This window comes from Myotis nattereri (genome assembly GCF_964212035.1).
Source record: "Myotis nattereri genome assembly, chromosome: 2".
In the NCBI taxonomy this organism is placed as follows: Eukaryota; Metazoa; Chordata; class Mammalia; order Chiroptera; family Vespertilionidae; genus Myotis; species Myotis nattereri.
The window spans coordinates 96,403,843-96,422,291 of record NC_138076.1 but is presented as its reverse complement, the minus strand read 5'-3'; the positions used below and the strand labels follow the sequence as shown (position 1 = coordinate 96,422,291).

The window sequence follows — 18,449 nt, the reverse complement described above, 5'->3', positions numbered from 1 at the left end:
ATAATGCAAGCTTCTGTGGGGCCTTGGACCTTCTTTTGGAAGTTCTGGGTCTCTCTGACCCAGCTGCAGTTTGTTAGGTAATTTTCAGGTTGTGGAAGCTCCATTTTCTAGCGTCCAGCATTTCAGGTGGAGAGAAGGTCCAGGTGAGCATTAACCTGATCTATTAAAGAGTAGATGGAGAACTGTGAGCAAAAGACAGATAGTAGTAAAGGAAGCTGAAGACTTAAGCAAAGGCCCTTTGTGTAGGGTCTGGTAGGTGATGGAGGAGTTTGGATATTCAGTGTGGAGAAAACCTATTGAAAAGTTTGAAACAATTGAGTGACAAGAGCTTACATTTTACTTGTTGCTACTGAGTAGAGAATGATTACTAGAGGGGAAAAGATGAGGGAAGGCTTTGCAGTAGTGCAGAAGGGAGTTCCTGCTGGCTTGAAGTTGTGTGATGGCAATGAAAATGAAGAGGAGTAGACAGGTTTGTGACATATGTTGAAGAACCAGTTGATAAGAACCGCTTATGCAGAAGCAAGGATGACTTCTGCGACTTTGATGGCAGTAACTGTGAGGATGATAGTGAACTTTCTCATATAAGGAAGACAGAACAAGTTCAAAGAGATGAATCAATAAATAGTGCCCATATGATATCTTTAAACATTTAGTTTTTGCATAACATAGATTGTCAGTCCTGAGTATTTAAAAATACTGTGTGATGAACACACAATTTTACGGAATCAGTTAGAACCTGGGAAAATGCCTATTGCTAAAATGGAAAGAGATTTAAATAATTATTTTAGACCATGATTTATTTTAAATAAAGATACCTCCAAAACATTCCTAAAAATACATGCATAACTTTTTCACACACATACAAAAAAACCTCAGAGAAGAATATTTTATATTCTAATTCATCATTTTACTACATTTACAAGTAGAAAAGTCTTAATAATTTCCAGTTTTAATTTTATATATTAAAACCTCTTTCTTTTTTTCTTTGCATAAAGGGAAAAATGAGTAATTTTAAAAAATCTCTTCATAGAGTTGAAATTGTTACTAAAACATCCACTTAAAATAAGAAATATTTGTAAACATTTATACTCATACATGTTTTGATTTTTCTGGAACTAAGACAATTCTTGGAAACTTAACTATAGACCAAAGTTAGTTTGGTAAGTATCTTATAAAGAGCCTTTTTAATTCTGAGTAACTTGGTAACTGAAAAAAGTCAATTTAATTATTTGGAAAAAAATGAATAATTGGATTTATTTATTTATTTATTTATTTATTTATTTATTTATTTATTGTTAATCCTCACCCGAGGGTGTTTTTCCATGGAATTTTAGAGTGAATGGAAGGGAGGAATGGTAGGAGAGGAGAGAGATTAACATCAATGTGAGAGAGATACATCAATTGGTGGTCTTCTGCATGTGCTCCTACCAGGGCCAGGGATCAAACCTGCAATCCAGGTACATGCCATTGACCAGGAATTGAACCCAAGACCCTTCAGTCTATGGGCTGATGCTCTAACAACAGAGCCACACCAACCATGGCTGGATTCTATTTTTTAGAAATCGTGTAGGTGCCAGCTTGATTTTCCTCTCACCAAACCTTTTAAGAACTTGGTAATTTAATTATTTTGGGTTGAAAATTCAATTATAAGTTTAACCCTGCAGAATTTTGAAAGCTGTATATATATTGAACCTACTGATTGAAATCTGATAATATGGCTATTGGACTTGAAATGGGTATGTCACATCTAAAACATTTTGCATGACAAATTAAATACCATTCTGTGGTTGAAATGTAGTGACCTATTTCCAAGTAATATTTTATTCTTTTTAAAAAAATCATTAACTTTGGAAATTTATTATTGGGATAAAAATATTTTGTTGGAATCATAATGAATCAGTATTGACAAACAAGTTCTTTCTTTCTGTCTATCCCTCCTTCTCTCCCTGTCTCCTTCCCTCTCACTTTCTCTACCCTGCTCTCCTACCCTCCCTTCTCTCTCCCTTTGTCCATCTTCCCCTCCCCCACTCTTCTTACACCCTAATCTCACCCCATGGCAGATGGTACGTGAACAGTACAATACAGCCACCGAAGGCACCCACGTAGAGCGGCCAGAGAACCAGTATGTCTACAAAATTGGCATTTATGGCTGGAGAAAGCGTTGCCTCTACTTATTTGTTCTTCTTTTACTCATCATCCTTCTTGTGAATTTTGCTCTTGCAATTTGGATTCTTAAAGTGATGTGGTTTTCCCCAGTAAGTATTTTATTTTTATCTATCTGTTTGTTTGTTTGTTTGTTTGTTTATTTATTTATTTATTTATTTTTTATTGCTGGTAGGCATGTTCTGGTTATGTTTGCACCATCACTTCATCTTTATTGTATTGGTAGAAGCTTTCTTTAATATAATTAATGTTTGTTTCCTGTCTGTTATCAGAATTTTCAGTAGCAAAAATACATATAACACTTTCCCTTTTTACCCTTTTAAATAATTTCAGTGTAAACTATATACTTCGTTGGGTTTTGTTTGTTTTATTATACTTTTTATTAGTAATTATCTTTACATGGGGGAATATTGTGATGATCTTGAGTTTTTGGTTGGTTGAGTCATGATTGCTTAATAATTTTTTAATTCTTTAATTGGTAAAGTTTTGTTATATTTTCTAATCTCATTAATTTATAAATATTTACCATTCAGATTGTACTTTCTCATTTTTTAAAAAGCTACATGCTGACATGCAATAAATTCATGTCTACACTTCAACATTTAATAAGTAAAATATCACTAGTCCTAAGGAATTCATATTTTTAAACAACCTCATGTTTCTAAGATAGCTAGTTAATTTTATATGCTCTGACAATATTTTGTGTATTTTTTGAAAAAACAGTTATATAATGTAATATGTAAAATAATTACAGTGAGAAAAAAATGCTTCAGTGGACACCATAGGTAGGTAAATCTGCTTCTCACATTCATCTTGAAGGTGTGATATAGGCATGTTTTTTTTCCAATAACAATAGTTTTAGCATTCAGCCTGAAATACCTTCTATTAATTAGTATCCTTCACTTTCTATGCAATAATTTATCTTATACCATAATTTTATAGGCAGTAGACACATTATTTTTGTTGTTGGCATAATAAACAAATATTTATATTTTCACACATTCAGAGAGGTAAAATACTAATCCAATCAAAATATAGCTTGAAATGTGTGTTACTATATTAAATAAATGCATTTAAAATATTTAATATAAGTTTATATTATAAATTATATAAATATTACACATAAATATCTTTAAGTTGTCATTTCTTCTTTAAAATTTATAGCAACAATATTTTTACAGTATAACAATAATGTTTAGTTCCATAGGACAGCTTCTCTTTATAGATGCAGTATAATATATGGTATGCATGTTTGGTACATCACCTGCCTTTTATGTCTAAATTTAAAATACCTTATTTTTTTGGAGACTGAATCAAGGTTGAACTTTTCAAATTATAAGCTATGGAATCTGTCAAGGAAGCCTCCTGACTAGAGGACCTTGCAACAACCTGTGGTCAGTCCCTCAGTTAGCATAAAGCTAAGAGAAAATTTACTGGCAGTAAGATCCTTAGAAGGGCCTGGGAGAAAGAGGAAGCCATCTCATAGCCCTGCTTGGGCAGGGGACAGCCAGATTTTAATAGTCTCTTGCACCAGTAACTGAGCTCCATCATGTCTTATTTGGGAGGATCAAGATTTATAAACTTAATTTTGTTGCTTTGGGTATTTCATGATAATCTAGAGTGTGCTATGAAAATCAAAGTCAAATTTAATGATAATAATGACAATTAATAAAATGTCTTTGTGTTATTAAATATATTAATTTTACTTTTTAAAAAAACTACCTGGTTTAGGTATAATTCTAAGAAGGCTTTTCCCATGACCTTCATCCCTGGTGTTGTCCTGTATAATCAATCCCCTTTCCTTGAGTATGGGCAGTACCTGTGATTTGCTTCTAGCCAACAGAATTTGGCATAAGTGATGCGATTGGGTTACATTATATAGCTGAGGTGAAGGGACTTTGCAGATATAATTAAGGTTCCAAATCAGTTGATTTTTAATTAATCAAAGGGAAATTATCCTGGGTGGACCTGATTTAATTAGGCAAATGACCTTAAGACCTTTGATGAGAGATTCTCTCACTAGCCTTGAAGGCATGAGATGCCATGTTATGAGGGTCTATGAGGGGGCCACTTGGCAAGGAACTGCAGGTGGCCCCTAGGAGCCAAGAGTGCTCTCTGACTGACAGCCAGAAGGAAAATGGAGACCTCACTCCTACTCCCACAAGGAATTATCAACCACCACAAAAACTTGAAAAAAAACCCAAGCTCCAGAAAGGAACCCATCCTCACTGATACATCAGCTGTATGAGACCCAGAGCATTAACCAAATTCCTGACCCATGGAAACTGTGAGATAGGAAATAGGTATCACTAAGCTACTACATTTGTGAAAATGTGTTACATGGCAATAGAAAATTAGTACAGTGTTCTCCATTATTCAAAAATGTGTTTAATTTCTTTTACTGGATATTGACCCCCCCCCAAAACAAAACAAAACAAAAAAATTAAAAACTCTAAAATACCTAACTGAACTTACCTGATGATCTATATTCTTAGTCATTAATTATTAGAGAAATATTTAATTTTTTTCTTTATGTTGCTGGATATTGATATCTTTTAAATAACTGAGTAATCAGCAACAAGATAAATAATTTAGCCTAATCTAATAATGTATATTTTAACCACTTGCTACCTGGGAAGTTATTTCATTATAAAGTAAATTATTCCTTTTTAAAAAATTTATCTATTTTTTAAAGTATTACAGATGTCCTCTTATTTTCCATATTGATCACCCTCCTCCCTACTCCTGGCCCTTCCCCAGGCCTTTACCCCACTATTGTCTGTGTCCATGGGTTATGCATATATGCGTATAAGTTCTTTGGTTTATACCCCCCCACCCCCCCGCCTTCCCTTTGAGGATCTTCAGTCTATTGAATGTGTCTCTGGATCTATTTTGTTTGTCAGTTTATTTTGTTCATTAGATTCCACATATAAGTGAGATCATGTGATATTTGTCTTTCTCTGACTTGTTTCACATAGCATAATACTCTCCAGGTCCCTCCATGCTATCTCAAACGCTAAGAGATCCTTCTTTTTTATAGCTGCATAGTATTCCACTGTGTAAATGTACCACAGCTTTTTTATCCATTCATCTACTGATGGGCACTTGGGCTGTTTCCAGATCTTAGCTATTGAAAATAGTGCTGCTATGGACATAGGGGTGGGGTGCATAGGGCAGGTACATGTAAAAAAAATGAAACTAGCCCAGCCAGTGTGGCTCAGTGGTTGAGCTTCAACCTATGAACCAGGAGGTTAGGGTTCGATTCTTGGTCAGGGCACATGCCCGGTGGCGGACTTGATCCCCAATAGAGGGCATGCAGGTGACAGCCAATCAGTAATTCTCTCTCATCATAGATGTTTCCATTTCTCTTTCTCCCTCTCCCTTCTTCTCCAAAATCAATAAAAAATAAAATAAAATAAAAAAAGAAACTAGACTACCATCTTATATCATACACAAGAATAAACTCAAAAGGGATAAAAAAATTTAAATGTAAGTCAGGAAACCATAAAAATCCTTGAAGAAAACGTAGGCAACAAAATATCAGAGATCTCACATAGCAAAATTTTCACTGATACAATACCTAGGACAAGAGAAACTAAGGAGAAAATAAACAAATGGGACTACATCAAAATAAAAAGCTTCTGCACACCAAAAGAAACCAGCATCGATATTGTAGGTTGGAGAGCAAGGCGGTTGTGGGAAACGGGGGGCGAAGGGAAATACCCCTGCTGCCTGTCTGGGAGAACCTTCCTGAGAGCAAGCAACCAGCCTGGACTTGAAAGAGATAAAGTACTAAATATGGGATACATTTGGAGTTTGAAGTTAAATACACATGGGTGGCCAAAAACCTGCTCCTGCTCCAGAAGCCTGCTCCTGCTCCAGAAGTCTGCTCCTGCTCCAAAAGCCTGCTCCTGTATCCCATTTGTTTATTTTCTCCTTAGTCTCTCTTGCCCTATGATCTGTGTCTGTAAAGATATTGCTACGACATATGTCTGCAATTTTGCTGCCTATGGAGTCTTGTAGGGTTTTTCTGGTTTCCCGTCTTACATTCAAGTCCTTTAGCCATTTTGAGTTTGTTTCTGTGTATGGTGTAAGTTGGTGATCTAGTTTCATTTTTTTGCATGCAAATTTCCCAGCACCATTTATTAAAGAGGCTGTTTTGACTCCAAAAAAAAAAAAGAAAAAAAAAAGAAACCAGCATCAAAATGAAAAGAGAACTCACTGTATGGGAGAACATATTTTCCAATGATACATCTGATAAAGGGTTAATTTCCAAAATATATAAACTACTCATACAACTTAACAAAAGAGAGACAATCCATTCAAAAGATGGGCACAGGACCTAAATAGACACTTCTCCATAGAGGACATACAAATGACCAAAAAACATATGAAAAAATGCTCAACGCCACTAATCACCAGAGAAATGCAAATTTAAAATGACAACGAGGTACCACCTTACACCTGCCAGAGAGGCTACCATCAATAAATCAACAAACAGTAAGTGTTGGCAAGGATGTGGAGAAAAAGGAACCCCATTACACTGCTGGCGGGAATGCAGACTGGTACAATCACTATGGAAAATTATTATTTTGCAAATATTTTTATTATGCATGCTTATTGTTTTCATTTTAATAGCTAAAAAATTCTTGGATACATTATTATGATTGATTAATAATTTCATCATAATTGAGGAAATCACTGAATATATATATGTATTGGTATATACTTATTAACATGAAAAAAGTTTATATTTGAAAAGATCTGTCCTTCTAATTTTAATAACTCATAACTGAGTTTGCACAATTCATTCATGCCCATTAATTCAGTTTATCCTCATAGTTTTTGTGGCTTAAGTTTTTCAGACTACAGCATAATAAATACCAGAATCCATGAAAATCAAGAGCACCTAAGCAAGGTCTTCAGAGCTGTCCCACACTCATAGGTAGTACCATGAAGGCAGTATTCAGATTTGGTGTTTTGCATCATATCCAAAAATGCCTCCCGGGGTCTTATGGGACCTAATAAATACCATTTCCCCACTCAATCAGAACTGAAAGGGAGAAAAATGAGTCAGGGGGCTGGGAACTCAAAATAACATCTATACTACTCATGAAAGCTCATTGGAGGTTGTAGGTTTGGATCTGGCCAGATGTCTTGCACCTCAGAAATAGAAAGGTCACCAACTCTTAGGCAGCATGGGAAAACTTCAGACACTTCTGCAGGGGCCGAAACCTGACCACCTTGCTGCACTTCCTTGTGGGCCATCCTGTACCAACAGTAGATGGGAAAGCTGGGAGGCAGGTAGATCCCCAGGGAGAAGGCACTGCTCCAATAATCCGGTGCTCTTCTTAACTCATCATCCATGCAGGTCACTTCTGCTGCCTTTCGGTGCAAACTCTCACGGAAGTTCCCTCCTGCATCCTTTGTTTAGGTGATCTAACGTAGATTTTTTCAAACTGTCAAAGAGGGGAAGTCAGGATATAAGTTAGAAAACAGAGAGTCAGAAATATGGAGGAGAGCAGAGCCCACCCAGCTACTGTAGGGACCTAGTGATTCCTGATCCTAGTTATAACAACTGTTTAAAAGCTCTGTCTGTAGGAATCTGAGAAGAAGAAATGCCTCCAATGTGTTTATCCAATCTGACTTATTGAAAATTAGTGTATTCCCTTCCTATTGCCCTAAAAACCACATTAGCTCTTAAAATTCTATTTTAGTTTAGTGGTTTTTTTTTTTTTTTTTACACTATTCCCTCTGCCTACAACAACTCCACATACACACACATACACGTCATTAGAAATTCAGCTAAAAATCACACAGAGGTATTCCTTGACCACTCCCATCACAGACTCTGGTTTATTTTCCACATCATAGCGTGCATCACATTGGTGTTTGTACATTTCTTGTGGTTGTTGAATGTCTGTTCACCCTTTAAGATCATGTCAGTTAAGCCTAGTAGACCCAGTGTCTAGCATAAAATAGACACTGTATAAATATTTTTGAATAAATAATACCTGATTGAATGACTGAATAAAAGCATTTTTCTTATCTCTTTTAATTGTTGTTATATGTTTTTAGCAAATGCATAGAGAAGGACACAAGGCAACCCAGAAAAAGCAAAGGTGATTAAGGAATAGCAGAATAAACCTGGCCTTAAAGCGGGGATTAGAGAAGATCTTAGAGGATAAGCATAAGGAGGGGTAAGAAGAGTGACTCCCCTGGCAAAGTGATAGCTTGAATTAGAAATATAATTAGCATTCTTGTCATGTGGGGTATTATTATAATAAAATAAATGTGTTTTAGATATACCTATTCACTTGCTTCCCTTTTCTACTAATGCAATAAAACTGATAATGTCTTTTGGTAACATAATTTGTTTTTTCTCACAAATGCTAAAGATAGTTTCTTATAATTATAAACCAATCTAACCTCACTTACTTGTTTAAGTGTTATTTTTAAAAAAATTATTTTAGATATACCATAATATAGTGGGAAAAACATTAGCCTAGGAGTCAGACTGGGTAAGAATCCTGGCTTTAATTAGAATTATGTTAATCTGTGATTTTCTGATGGTGCACACACACACAAACAAGCACTGTTTGTGATTTTGTTAATTAGATGCTTGGTTTAAGTTTGCCACAAAATTATGAAATACCTTAGACAAAGTTGTTCTTTATTTTCAGTATAAAATGAAAATTTCTACCCACAATCCTGTTAAACTCTTCATTGTAAAACAATGTGCAAAGTCACACTCAGACAAAAAAAATCATCATTCCATTGGTAATATACGGGTCTCTGCATGGACAATTTAGTAGATGTTAATATAATTAGTATAAACTGTAACTAAAACAAAGGTTTTTTTTTTACTAATCACAATTGCTATATAGCCATAATATTTGAACTGTATACAACTGTCAAATGTGGAAGTCAGACCAATTTTAGATACTCTATTTGCACAAAATGTGAAATAACAGAATTTCAAAAATGATAATATTCAAAAAAATGAGATGCACAGAAGCAGATTATTTACTACCTTGTATTAATAATAAAGAATATAGAATTTCAAACATGTTTCTCCAGAGTAATCTCTCTATGCCAGGGTTCATGATTGCCATTCCATTAAATAATCTAAAACTCTTTAAAAGTGAATTTATGTCTTATCCTCTCTCTTGGCTCAGTTCAAGTACCACCACCACTGAGAAGTAGTCTCTAAATTCTCCAATACACTTTAATCAGGTCCCGTTCTGAACTCTTGAAATTGTCTAAACGACTAGTGTAACTTTTTGTCAGAGGAACTTGAAGGGCCAATAGATTTTGTATTTTTTGAATCTCCATCCATATCAAGGGGCCTTTGACATAATTAGGTACCAAATAAATACTTTTCTTTATCATATAAGCTCTTATGAATAGATCTATGTTATAGCTATATGGTTTATCTACCTCTTTGTTATTTCTTTTGACAGCGTGTTAGAACCCAAATATACATATAAAATTCCTCACTTTTGTAGCTTCCCAAGTGTTCTTAGCACTATGGTCTGATTATTCGTTTTGAATAATATATGAATTTCAAACATATATTTTGAAAATACAAAATTCTTTTATGAAGCTAAGTATTATCTGTATCAGGTGCCATGTTAATCTATTCTGATTTTTCCAGTTGTATATTCATGCTGCTAACTGAGCATACTGTTTAGTAATGCTTGAGGCTTTTCTGGTCATTGACTATCTTCCTATCTCTGAAACAGTGGTAGCTTTTCTCCTATTTCCTACCCTGTGTCCTTTTATTAGTTCTACTTCACAAGATAGAAAAGAAGCCTGTCTATATTATTTTTTTCTAGTACACAGCACACTGCTACTATGTCATAGGCACCACACAATAAATATAGATGTACTTTAGTTGAATTATCAGAAATTAAATAATATTCTGAGATCGCAGAGACAGAAAATGAGAATTAGGATTTGCATCCTTTCCATTTGATTTGAAATCAACAATTTTCCACCCAACCACACTCCATGTGATATCATAAATTGTGGTAGTAAAAAGAAATAGTTGACCATTGTACTTCCCTAACATGATAAAGAATGTTTGCCACAAACCCGCAACCAAAAACATACTTACTACTGAAACCATGGAGGCATGCCTGTTGAAAGAATAAGAAATACATATCTGATATCACTACCATAATTTAGCATTTTTCTGAAAGTTTGACAAATGCAACAAGACAATTTATTAAATAAGGGATAGAAATATCTAAATAGCAGACAATTTGAAAAAGAAGTATTTGTAAATGATATAATGTTATAAACACTAGAAGAACTAAATGGAAAACTGCTGAAACAAATCTGAAAGTTTGCAACATTCTGAGTAATAAAATGAGGTACAAAACGGTGTTCACTACACACCCATATTTGAGTTTGACTAATTAGAAATGTAATGGAAGAAGAAGAATTATACTTTATATAGCAATCTATACTAATAAAAGGGTAATATGCTAATTAGACCGGGAGACCAGCCGTTCTTCTGGACAAAGTCATGGTGGTGGGGCTGAGGCAGAGGCAGTTAGGGGCGATCAGGTTGGGGGGGGGGCAGAAGGAGTGAGCAGGCCGGCGGGGGGGGCAGCTGGGGGTGATCAGGCTGGCAGGGGAGGTAGTTAGGGGTGATCAGACCAGAAGGGGAGCGGTTGGGGGCAATCAGGCCGGCAGACAGATTGGTTAGGGGTGCTCAGGCAGTCAGGCAGGTGAGCGGTTAGGAGCCAGCGGTCCTGGATTGTGAGAAGGATGTCCGACTTCTGGTTTAGGCCAGATCCCACAGGGTGCAGGCCGGGCTGAGGGTCACCCCCCCCCCCCCCCGCACAAATTTCGTACACCGGGCCACTAGTAAATACATAAATTCCTACGAACTCTCAATTTGACAAAATATACTTTGCTGGCAGTCCTAAAAGGTATTCTGAATAGAAGAGTTTATAAAGCTGGGTGAAAAGACTTAATATTAGCTTTATTAATAACAGAGAGCATGGGTGGACCTGGAGAGTATTATGCTAAGTGAAATAAGCCAGTCAGAGAAAGACAAATACCATATGATTTCACTCATATGTGGAATCTAATGAACAAAATAAACTAGCCAACGAAATAGAAACAGGCACAGGTAACAGGGAACAGACTGACAGCTATCAGAGGGGAGAGGCATTTGGGGGCTGGGTGAAAAAGTGAAGAAATTAAACAACATTTAATTTAATTTAATTTAAAAATATCATAGATACAAATAACAGAGTCATGGAGGGTGGGGGGAGTAAATGGTGATGGAAGGAGACTTTACTTGAAGTGATGAACATACAATACAGTGTACATGTGTTATAGAATTGTACACCTGAAACCTATATAATTTTATAATTTTATTAACTAACTAGTAGCCCTGTGCATGAATCTGTGCACCAGTAGGTCACTGCTGCCCTCATGTAGCTCTCCGCCCGCTGCCCTGCCCTCCTGTAGCTCCCCCAACCCTCCCCTCATAGCTTGTTGCCCTGCCCTCTCCTGTAGTTCTCCGCCTCCCACTTGTAGCCAGTAGGTTGCTGCTGCCCTCCTGTAGCTCTCCACCCACTGCCCTTCCCTCCTGTAGCTCCCCTCCTCCCTCCCCCCAGTCCCCCTCATAGCTTGCTGCCCTGTCCCCTCCTGTAGCTCTCTGCAGCCCACTTGTACCTTGCTGGCCCACCCTCCTGCTGATCCATGATCTGGTTGTGATGCACTTGGTCGTTATGCCTCAGAGTGTAATGGCTAATTAGCATATTCCTCTCTTATTATATAGGATGTAACCACAATAAATTCAATTAAAAATACTTTTTAAAAAGGTAATAGAGAATAATAGGGAAAACTTCCCTAGCAAATATCAAAGCATTCTATAAAGCTTGAATAATTCAAACCATATGGCACATAAACACCAAATAAGCATAAAGAGATTTCAGAAACAGTGAAAATATACATTTATTAATTCAGTACAGTTATAATTTGTTTATTTGTCTGAAGATGTTATACTTAAAATGTCTAAAAATAAATTAAAGCATTAAAATTATGTAACTCATTTGTTAATTTAAGGATTATAAATATAAATATATTATTAAATTGATAAATTAAAAAATTAAAACTTGGTTGTTAAAGAATAGTAAACTCAAATATTAATTTAAAAGTCATTATCAGACAGAAACCAATATTTCATCATACACTGGGATCACTAACTTCTGATTAATTAAAGATTGGATGTGTCATATTTATTTGTGTTTATTTCCTCTCATGAAAGAGTGTTCTGTTTTTGTTGTACAAACGTGCCAATACAACTGAATAATGGTTAATGGGGAGGAACAATATTTTGTTGAAACAAGTACATGAGTTGAAACAAATACATTGGTTTGAGTCTAGAGAAAACTCAGGAAAGTCAATATGCTTTTAGGCATTAAAAAGTCTACAGTGGGAATATTATGAGCTAAAATTATATATATATATATGGTAATATATATATATATGGTAATATATATATATTTGGTGGCAGCAGTGGTATATATATATATATATATATATATATATATATATATATAGTAATATTGCCAGAGTATTTATATATTGTATACTTTCCATTATAGGTTTTTATTAGGTAGTATTTTGGATTACTCCTAGGATTATTTTTAATGTCTTAATAGAACTACATATTTTTATCAGAAAGTAAGTTTTCTATCAAATTAGTTATTTTCAGGAGAGAATATATTTTTTACTTTTTTCTGAAAGTCAATTAGAAGATAAAATTCAGTTGAAATTAAATTTGCTTCTACAGCAAAATGCTGGGAAATAACAATTTCATTAAATGAAGTATAACCGTAACTGGTTTCCACACATATTTCTAGAGTTTCACAAAGTTCTACTCTTCATAATTTATATGACCACCTTTACCATTCTTTATCCTTCCTTATGTTGAACCAAAATGAAAATTCATTTTCCAAATCTTCCGCATGAATCACAAGAAATAAATATCATAATCTCACAAAATATAGAAATTACCATGGAGACTACTCACAGAATTCATTTTTATACAAAATATACTTACTTTAATCTTTTTAATAAATTCTAGGAATTTATGTCTGCAGTATGAGCAATGAGTGCCACTGTAAAATTACAAGAAAATTTTATAAAATCATATCATTGAAGAATAAATTTATGTCATTGGTCTATAACAATGATTTAGACCAGTGATGGCGAACCTATGACACGCGTGTCAGAGGTGACACGCGAACTCATTTTTTTGGTTGATTTTTCTTTGTTAAATGGCATTTAAATATATAAAATAAATATCAAAAATATAAATCTTTGTTTTACTATGGTTGCAAATATCAAAAAATTTCTATATGTCACACGGCACCAGAATTAAGTTAGCGTTTTTCAAAATGCTGACACACCGAGCTCAAAAAGTTCGCCATCACTGATTTAGACTGTAGTCAGATTAAAAAACACATAAGTATTTCTGTATGAAATAATTCTTCTTGGCTTGGCCAATGTGTCTCAGTTGGGCAGCAGGGTTGATTTCCAGTCAGGGCACATACCCAGGTTGTAGGTTTAATCCCTTGTCTGGGAGTGTGCAGGAGGCAACCAATTGATATTTCTTTCTCTACATTGATGTTTCTCTACATTGGATGTGGGCCCCAAGTAGGTTAAAACCCTTGTTATGGGGTGGGGCCACAACATTAGTAACAAAGAAACAGAATTTCCAGAGGATGAGGTCCAGAAATCAGGATTTTAAAAAGATTCCCAGGTGATTCTAATGTGCAGCCAAGGTTGAGAACCACTGCACTAAAGGTTTTTGACCTTGGCTGTGCATTAGAAGCACCTGAGAGCTTCTAAAAATCACAATGCCTGGCCATGCAACACAGCAATTTAATCACAGCCTCTAGGGGTGGGGCACAGACATCAGACATCAGTATTTTTTACAACTACCCAGGTGATTCCAATGTGCAGCCAAGAGTCAGAATCCTTGCTCTACCCCTAGCCATTCAGTGTGGTATCTGGAGCAGCAGCACCAGCATCACTTGGGAGCTGGTTAGAAATGTAGACCCTCAGTTTCCACCCCAGACTTCCTTAATTGGTATTTGCATATTAACTAGATCCCAAGTTATTTAAATACACATTAAAGTTTGACAAGAACCACAGCTGCTTCTATCACTTCATTCTCAATTTTATGTGTGGTAGGCTGAATATTGGCCCCAAAGATGTCCACATCCTAATGCCCAAAACATCCTATCTAATAAAGAGGGAATATGCCAATTGACCCTCACGTCGCAAAGATGGCAGTGCCCGTAGCCAATAAGGAGGGAATATGCAATACCCACAGCCACAAGATGGCTGGCAGGGGAGGGTAGTTAGGGGCGACCAGGCTAGTAGGGGAGGGCATTTGGGGGCAACCAGGCCTGCAGGAGAGGGAAGTTAGGGGCCACCGGGCTGGCAGGGGAGGGCAGTTGGGGGCCGACTAGGCTGGCCAGGGAGGGAGTTGGGGGCAACCGGGCCATCAGGGGAGGGCAGTTGGGGGTAATCGGGCCAGCAGGGGAGCAGATAGGGGGTGATCAGGCTGGCGGGCAGAAGCAGTTAGGGGCAATCAGGCAGGCAGGCAGACAAGCAGTTAGGAGCCAGCAGTCCTGGATTGTGAGGGGTCCCAAAATGGAGAGGGTGCAGACTGGGCTGAGGGACACCCCCCCCCGCCCCCCAGTGCATGAATTTCGTGCACTGGGCCTCTAGTGTGAATACAGTACCTTACTTGGCAAAGAAGACATTGCAGATGTGACTTACAATGGAGAAACTATTCTGGATTATCAAGGTGGGCCCAATGTAAAAGGGAGGAAAATGGGTCAGAGAGGGAGAGGGAATGACAGACGCAGAGTCTGAGTGATATGGGTCCTGAGCCAAGGAATGCAAGCAGCCTCTAGAGCAGTGGTTCTCAACCTTCCTAATTCTGTGACCCTTTAATATAGTTTCTTTTGTTGTGGTGACCCCCAGCCATAAAATTATTTTCATTGCTACTTCATAACTGTAATTTTGCTACTGTTATGAATCGTAATGTAAATATCTGATATGCAGGATGTATTTTCATTGTTTGAGACCCACAGGTTGAGAACCGCTGCTCTAGAGGCTGGAAAAGACAAGGGAAGAATTTCCCTGGAGTCTGCATAAGGACCACAGCCCTACCAACCTATTTTAGACTTTTGATCTCCAGAACTATAATATAATAAATTTGTGTTGTTTTAATAGTGTTAATTAACCATGTCTATGTGAGGCAGCTTCCATAAAATCCCAAAGTAGGGGGTTCAGGCTGCAAACACATCCACACCCAGGAGGGTGATGTACCTCAACTCCATGGAGATAGAAACTCATTTATCATTTCTTTTAATAAAATGGTAAGCTAAGTATTTCTCTGAGTTCTATGAGTTGCTCTAGCAAATTAATTGAGTCCAAGTAGTGGGGTTTTTGGAACCTCTGATCTACAGCCAGTTGGTCAGAAGGAAAGGTGACAACCTGGGCTTGTGACTGGCATCTGAAGTGTGTGTGTGTGTGTATGTGTGTGTGTGTGTGTGTGTGTTGGGGGGGGGGGGTCAATCTTATGTGACTGAGCCCTTAGCCTGTGGAATCTGATATCTCTGGGTAGATAGTATCAATATTGAATTAAATTCTTAGACACTTTCCTATGTCTGAGAATTGCTTGTTGGTGTGGGGAAAAACCTTCTCACATTTGGTGACTAAATTGTCAGAAGTGAAGTGTTTGTGGGAGTAGTAAAGGAGAATCATAGTTTTTCCCTATTTCAACCAGCTAGCCAGCCGTGGGCAAACTACGGCCCACGGGCCAGATCCGGCCCGTTTGAAATGAATAAAACTAAACAAAAAAAGACCGTACCCTTTTATGTAATGATGTTTACTTTGAATTTATATTAGTTCACACAAACACTCCATCCATGCTTTTGTTCCGGCCCTCCGGTCCAGTTTAAGAACCCATTGTGGCCCTCGAGTAAAAAAGTTTGCCCACCCCTGACTGCTAGACCTTGAAGGTGTTAAGTGGTGCAGTGTTGACAGAGAAGGAAAACAGGAAATTTAATATATATAAGAAAAGAACGCTATCAATGTTAGTTACTTTAAATAAAATTAATTTGGAAAATTCAGAAAGGTATATAGGTTAATTAAAACATAATAAATGAAAGGAAAATAGAGAAACTTGCAAAACTATCAAATATTTTGCAATTTTTCGACCTTCAGAGTAAAGAAAGCCCCAAACAGTAGGATATTGACCCAGTTAACTTAAGGTTTCAGCAAAGTTGATTAGTCCATGTTCTACCTCTGTTTGTTCTAGTTGTTAAATGCTCACCTTGCAATGAAGAAAATAATAATCAAGGGTGAGAGCAACACATGATCTTGTTAACTCCAGCTGTGGAAAGATAAAAGAGGGGTTTGAAAGGGTTTGTGCTACAGTTAAAGGTTCAGGCCATAAGGAGAAAGCATTGGCATCATGACATTTCTTGATTGTTCTACCTACTGCCATTGCTGGAAGGGATTTTGAACTGCCAGGCTCATCCTACTGATGTTCTGTGTAAATTGCCTTGGGTTTTAATCAAGACAGCACCCTGCTGGAAATGCTCTCCCTGTCCCTTGCTATTATTCAGAAGAGTTGAGCCCAGTCAGAGCTCATAGAAGCAGAATATAGTAAAAAATTGGCACTTGATTGACTTTTACTCCCCAAATGAACGAATAATAGTGTAATCACATTAGAATTGACTCCAAATGATGTAAGCAAAGCCAGTGTTGAGATGTCACACAAAATACTAAACTGACTATATGGTTTAATGTACAATGTTGATAATGTTGAATTCATTGACTAGACTTCTGATTTTCTCTACAAACAGATCATTTAACAGTTCAACAGCCATGTAATAAGTACTTCTGTGTATCAGACATTAAACCAAGAGGCAAGAATAGATATGGTTAAACCCTGCCTTCAAGAATGTTCCAGGTATCTATTGCTACAAAATATATCAATCCAAAATTAATAGCTTAAAACAAAAGGCATTTTATCACAACTTTTGATTTTGTATATCAAGAAAGGGGGCAAGGCTTAGCTGGGCAATTTTTTTTCTGTTCCCCATGTCAACTTAAATTTCTCAGACATAATCCAATTGAAATTTGGGCTCGTTTGGAAGGTCCAAGATGACTTCATTCACATATCTGGGGCTGGTTCAGGGATGGCTGAACAGCTGGGCTCAGCTGATGACTAGATTGCCTACACTTAGGCTCTTCAGCATGTGATCTCAAGGTACCTGGACTTCTCACATGGTAGGTGTGTTCAAGGCTTCCAGAGTGTTCCAAGAGGCCTGAGTAGAAGTCTCAAGGCTTCTTTCGAGGTAATTTCTGCTATATTTTTGTTAGCCCAGATTCAAGGGGAAAGGATTAGATTCCACCTTACAAATAAAGGAGTAAGTAATATATTTTGGTGGAGATTAACAGGTTCATGTATAAACAATCATATATTTGCTACCATAGAAGTATGCACAGAGTACAGGAATAACTGAAATGAATCTTAAAAATTAAAAAAAATAATCATGTAAATTATTCTAAGTCAATAACTTGAACAGACACATGGCAGTGTGAAGGAGCTAGATGTGCTAAAATAATTGCAATTATTATGATACTAGAGGCCCGGTGCATGAAATTTGTGCACTGGGGTGGTGTCCTTCAGCCCAGCCTGCACCCTCTCCAATCTGGGACCCCTTGGGGGTGTCCGACTGCTGATGCGGGATCGGGCCTAAACTGGCAGTCGGACATCTCTCTCAAAATCCAGGACTGCTGGCTCCTAACCACTCACCTGTCTGCCTGCCTGATTGCCCCCTAACCACTCCCCTGCCAGCCTGACCACCCCCAACTGCCCTTCCCTGCAGGCCTGGTCCCCCCAACTGCCCTCCCCTGCTGGCCTGGTCACCCCCAACTGCCCTCCCCTGTTGGCCTGGTTCTCCCCCAACTGCCCTTTCCTTCCTGCCCAATCACCCACAACTGCCTTTTCCTGCCAGCAATCTTGTGCCAGCCATATTGTGATGACCATCTTGTGATGACATGTGGGGCGGCCATCTTGTGGCTGCCATCTTTTAACGACATGGGAGTGGCCATCTTGTAATGACATGGGGCGGCCATCTTGAGATAATGTGAAGGTGTTGCTCGAGGGCGTAGGGGCCACCTAGGCTTTTATTAGTATAGATAATGGAGTACAAAGAGGGGGAGCC

At 37.3% G+C, this 18,449-nt stretch overlaps 1 protein-coding gene across 1 annotated transcript in view; it reads left to right on the top strand.

The window, feature by feature from the left end:
* SGCG (sarcoglycan gamma) overlaps positions 1-18,449 on the top strand; it is a 160,097-nt gene that overhangs the window by 19,345 nt on the left and 122,303 nt on the right. Inside the window, exon 2 of the mRNA XM_081083028.1 lies at positions 2,061-2,255. Coding sequence (XP_080939154.1) covers positions 2,061-2,255 — 195 coding nt within the window. The remainder of the gene's footprint in view (positions 1-2,060; positions 2,256-18,449) is intronic.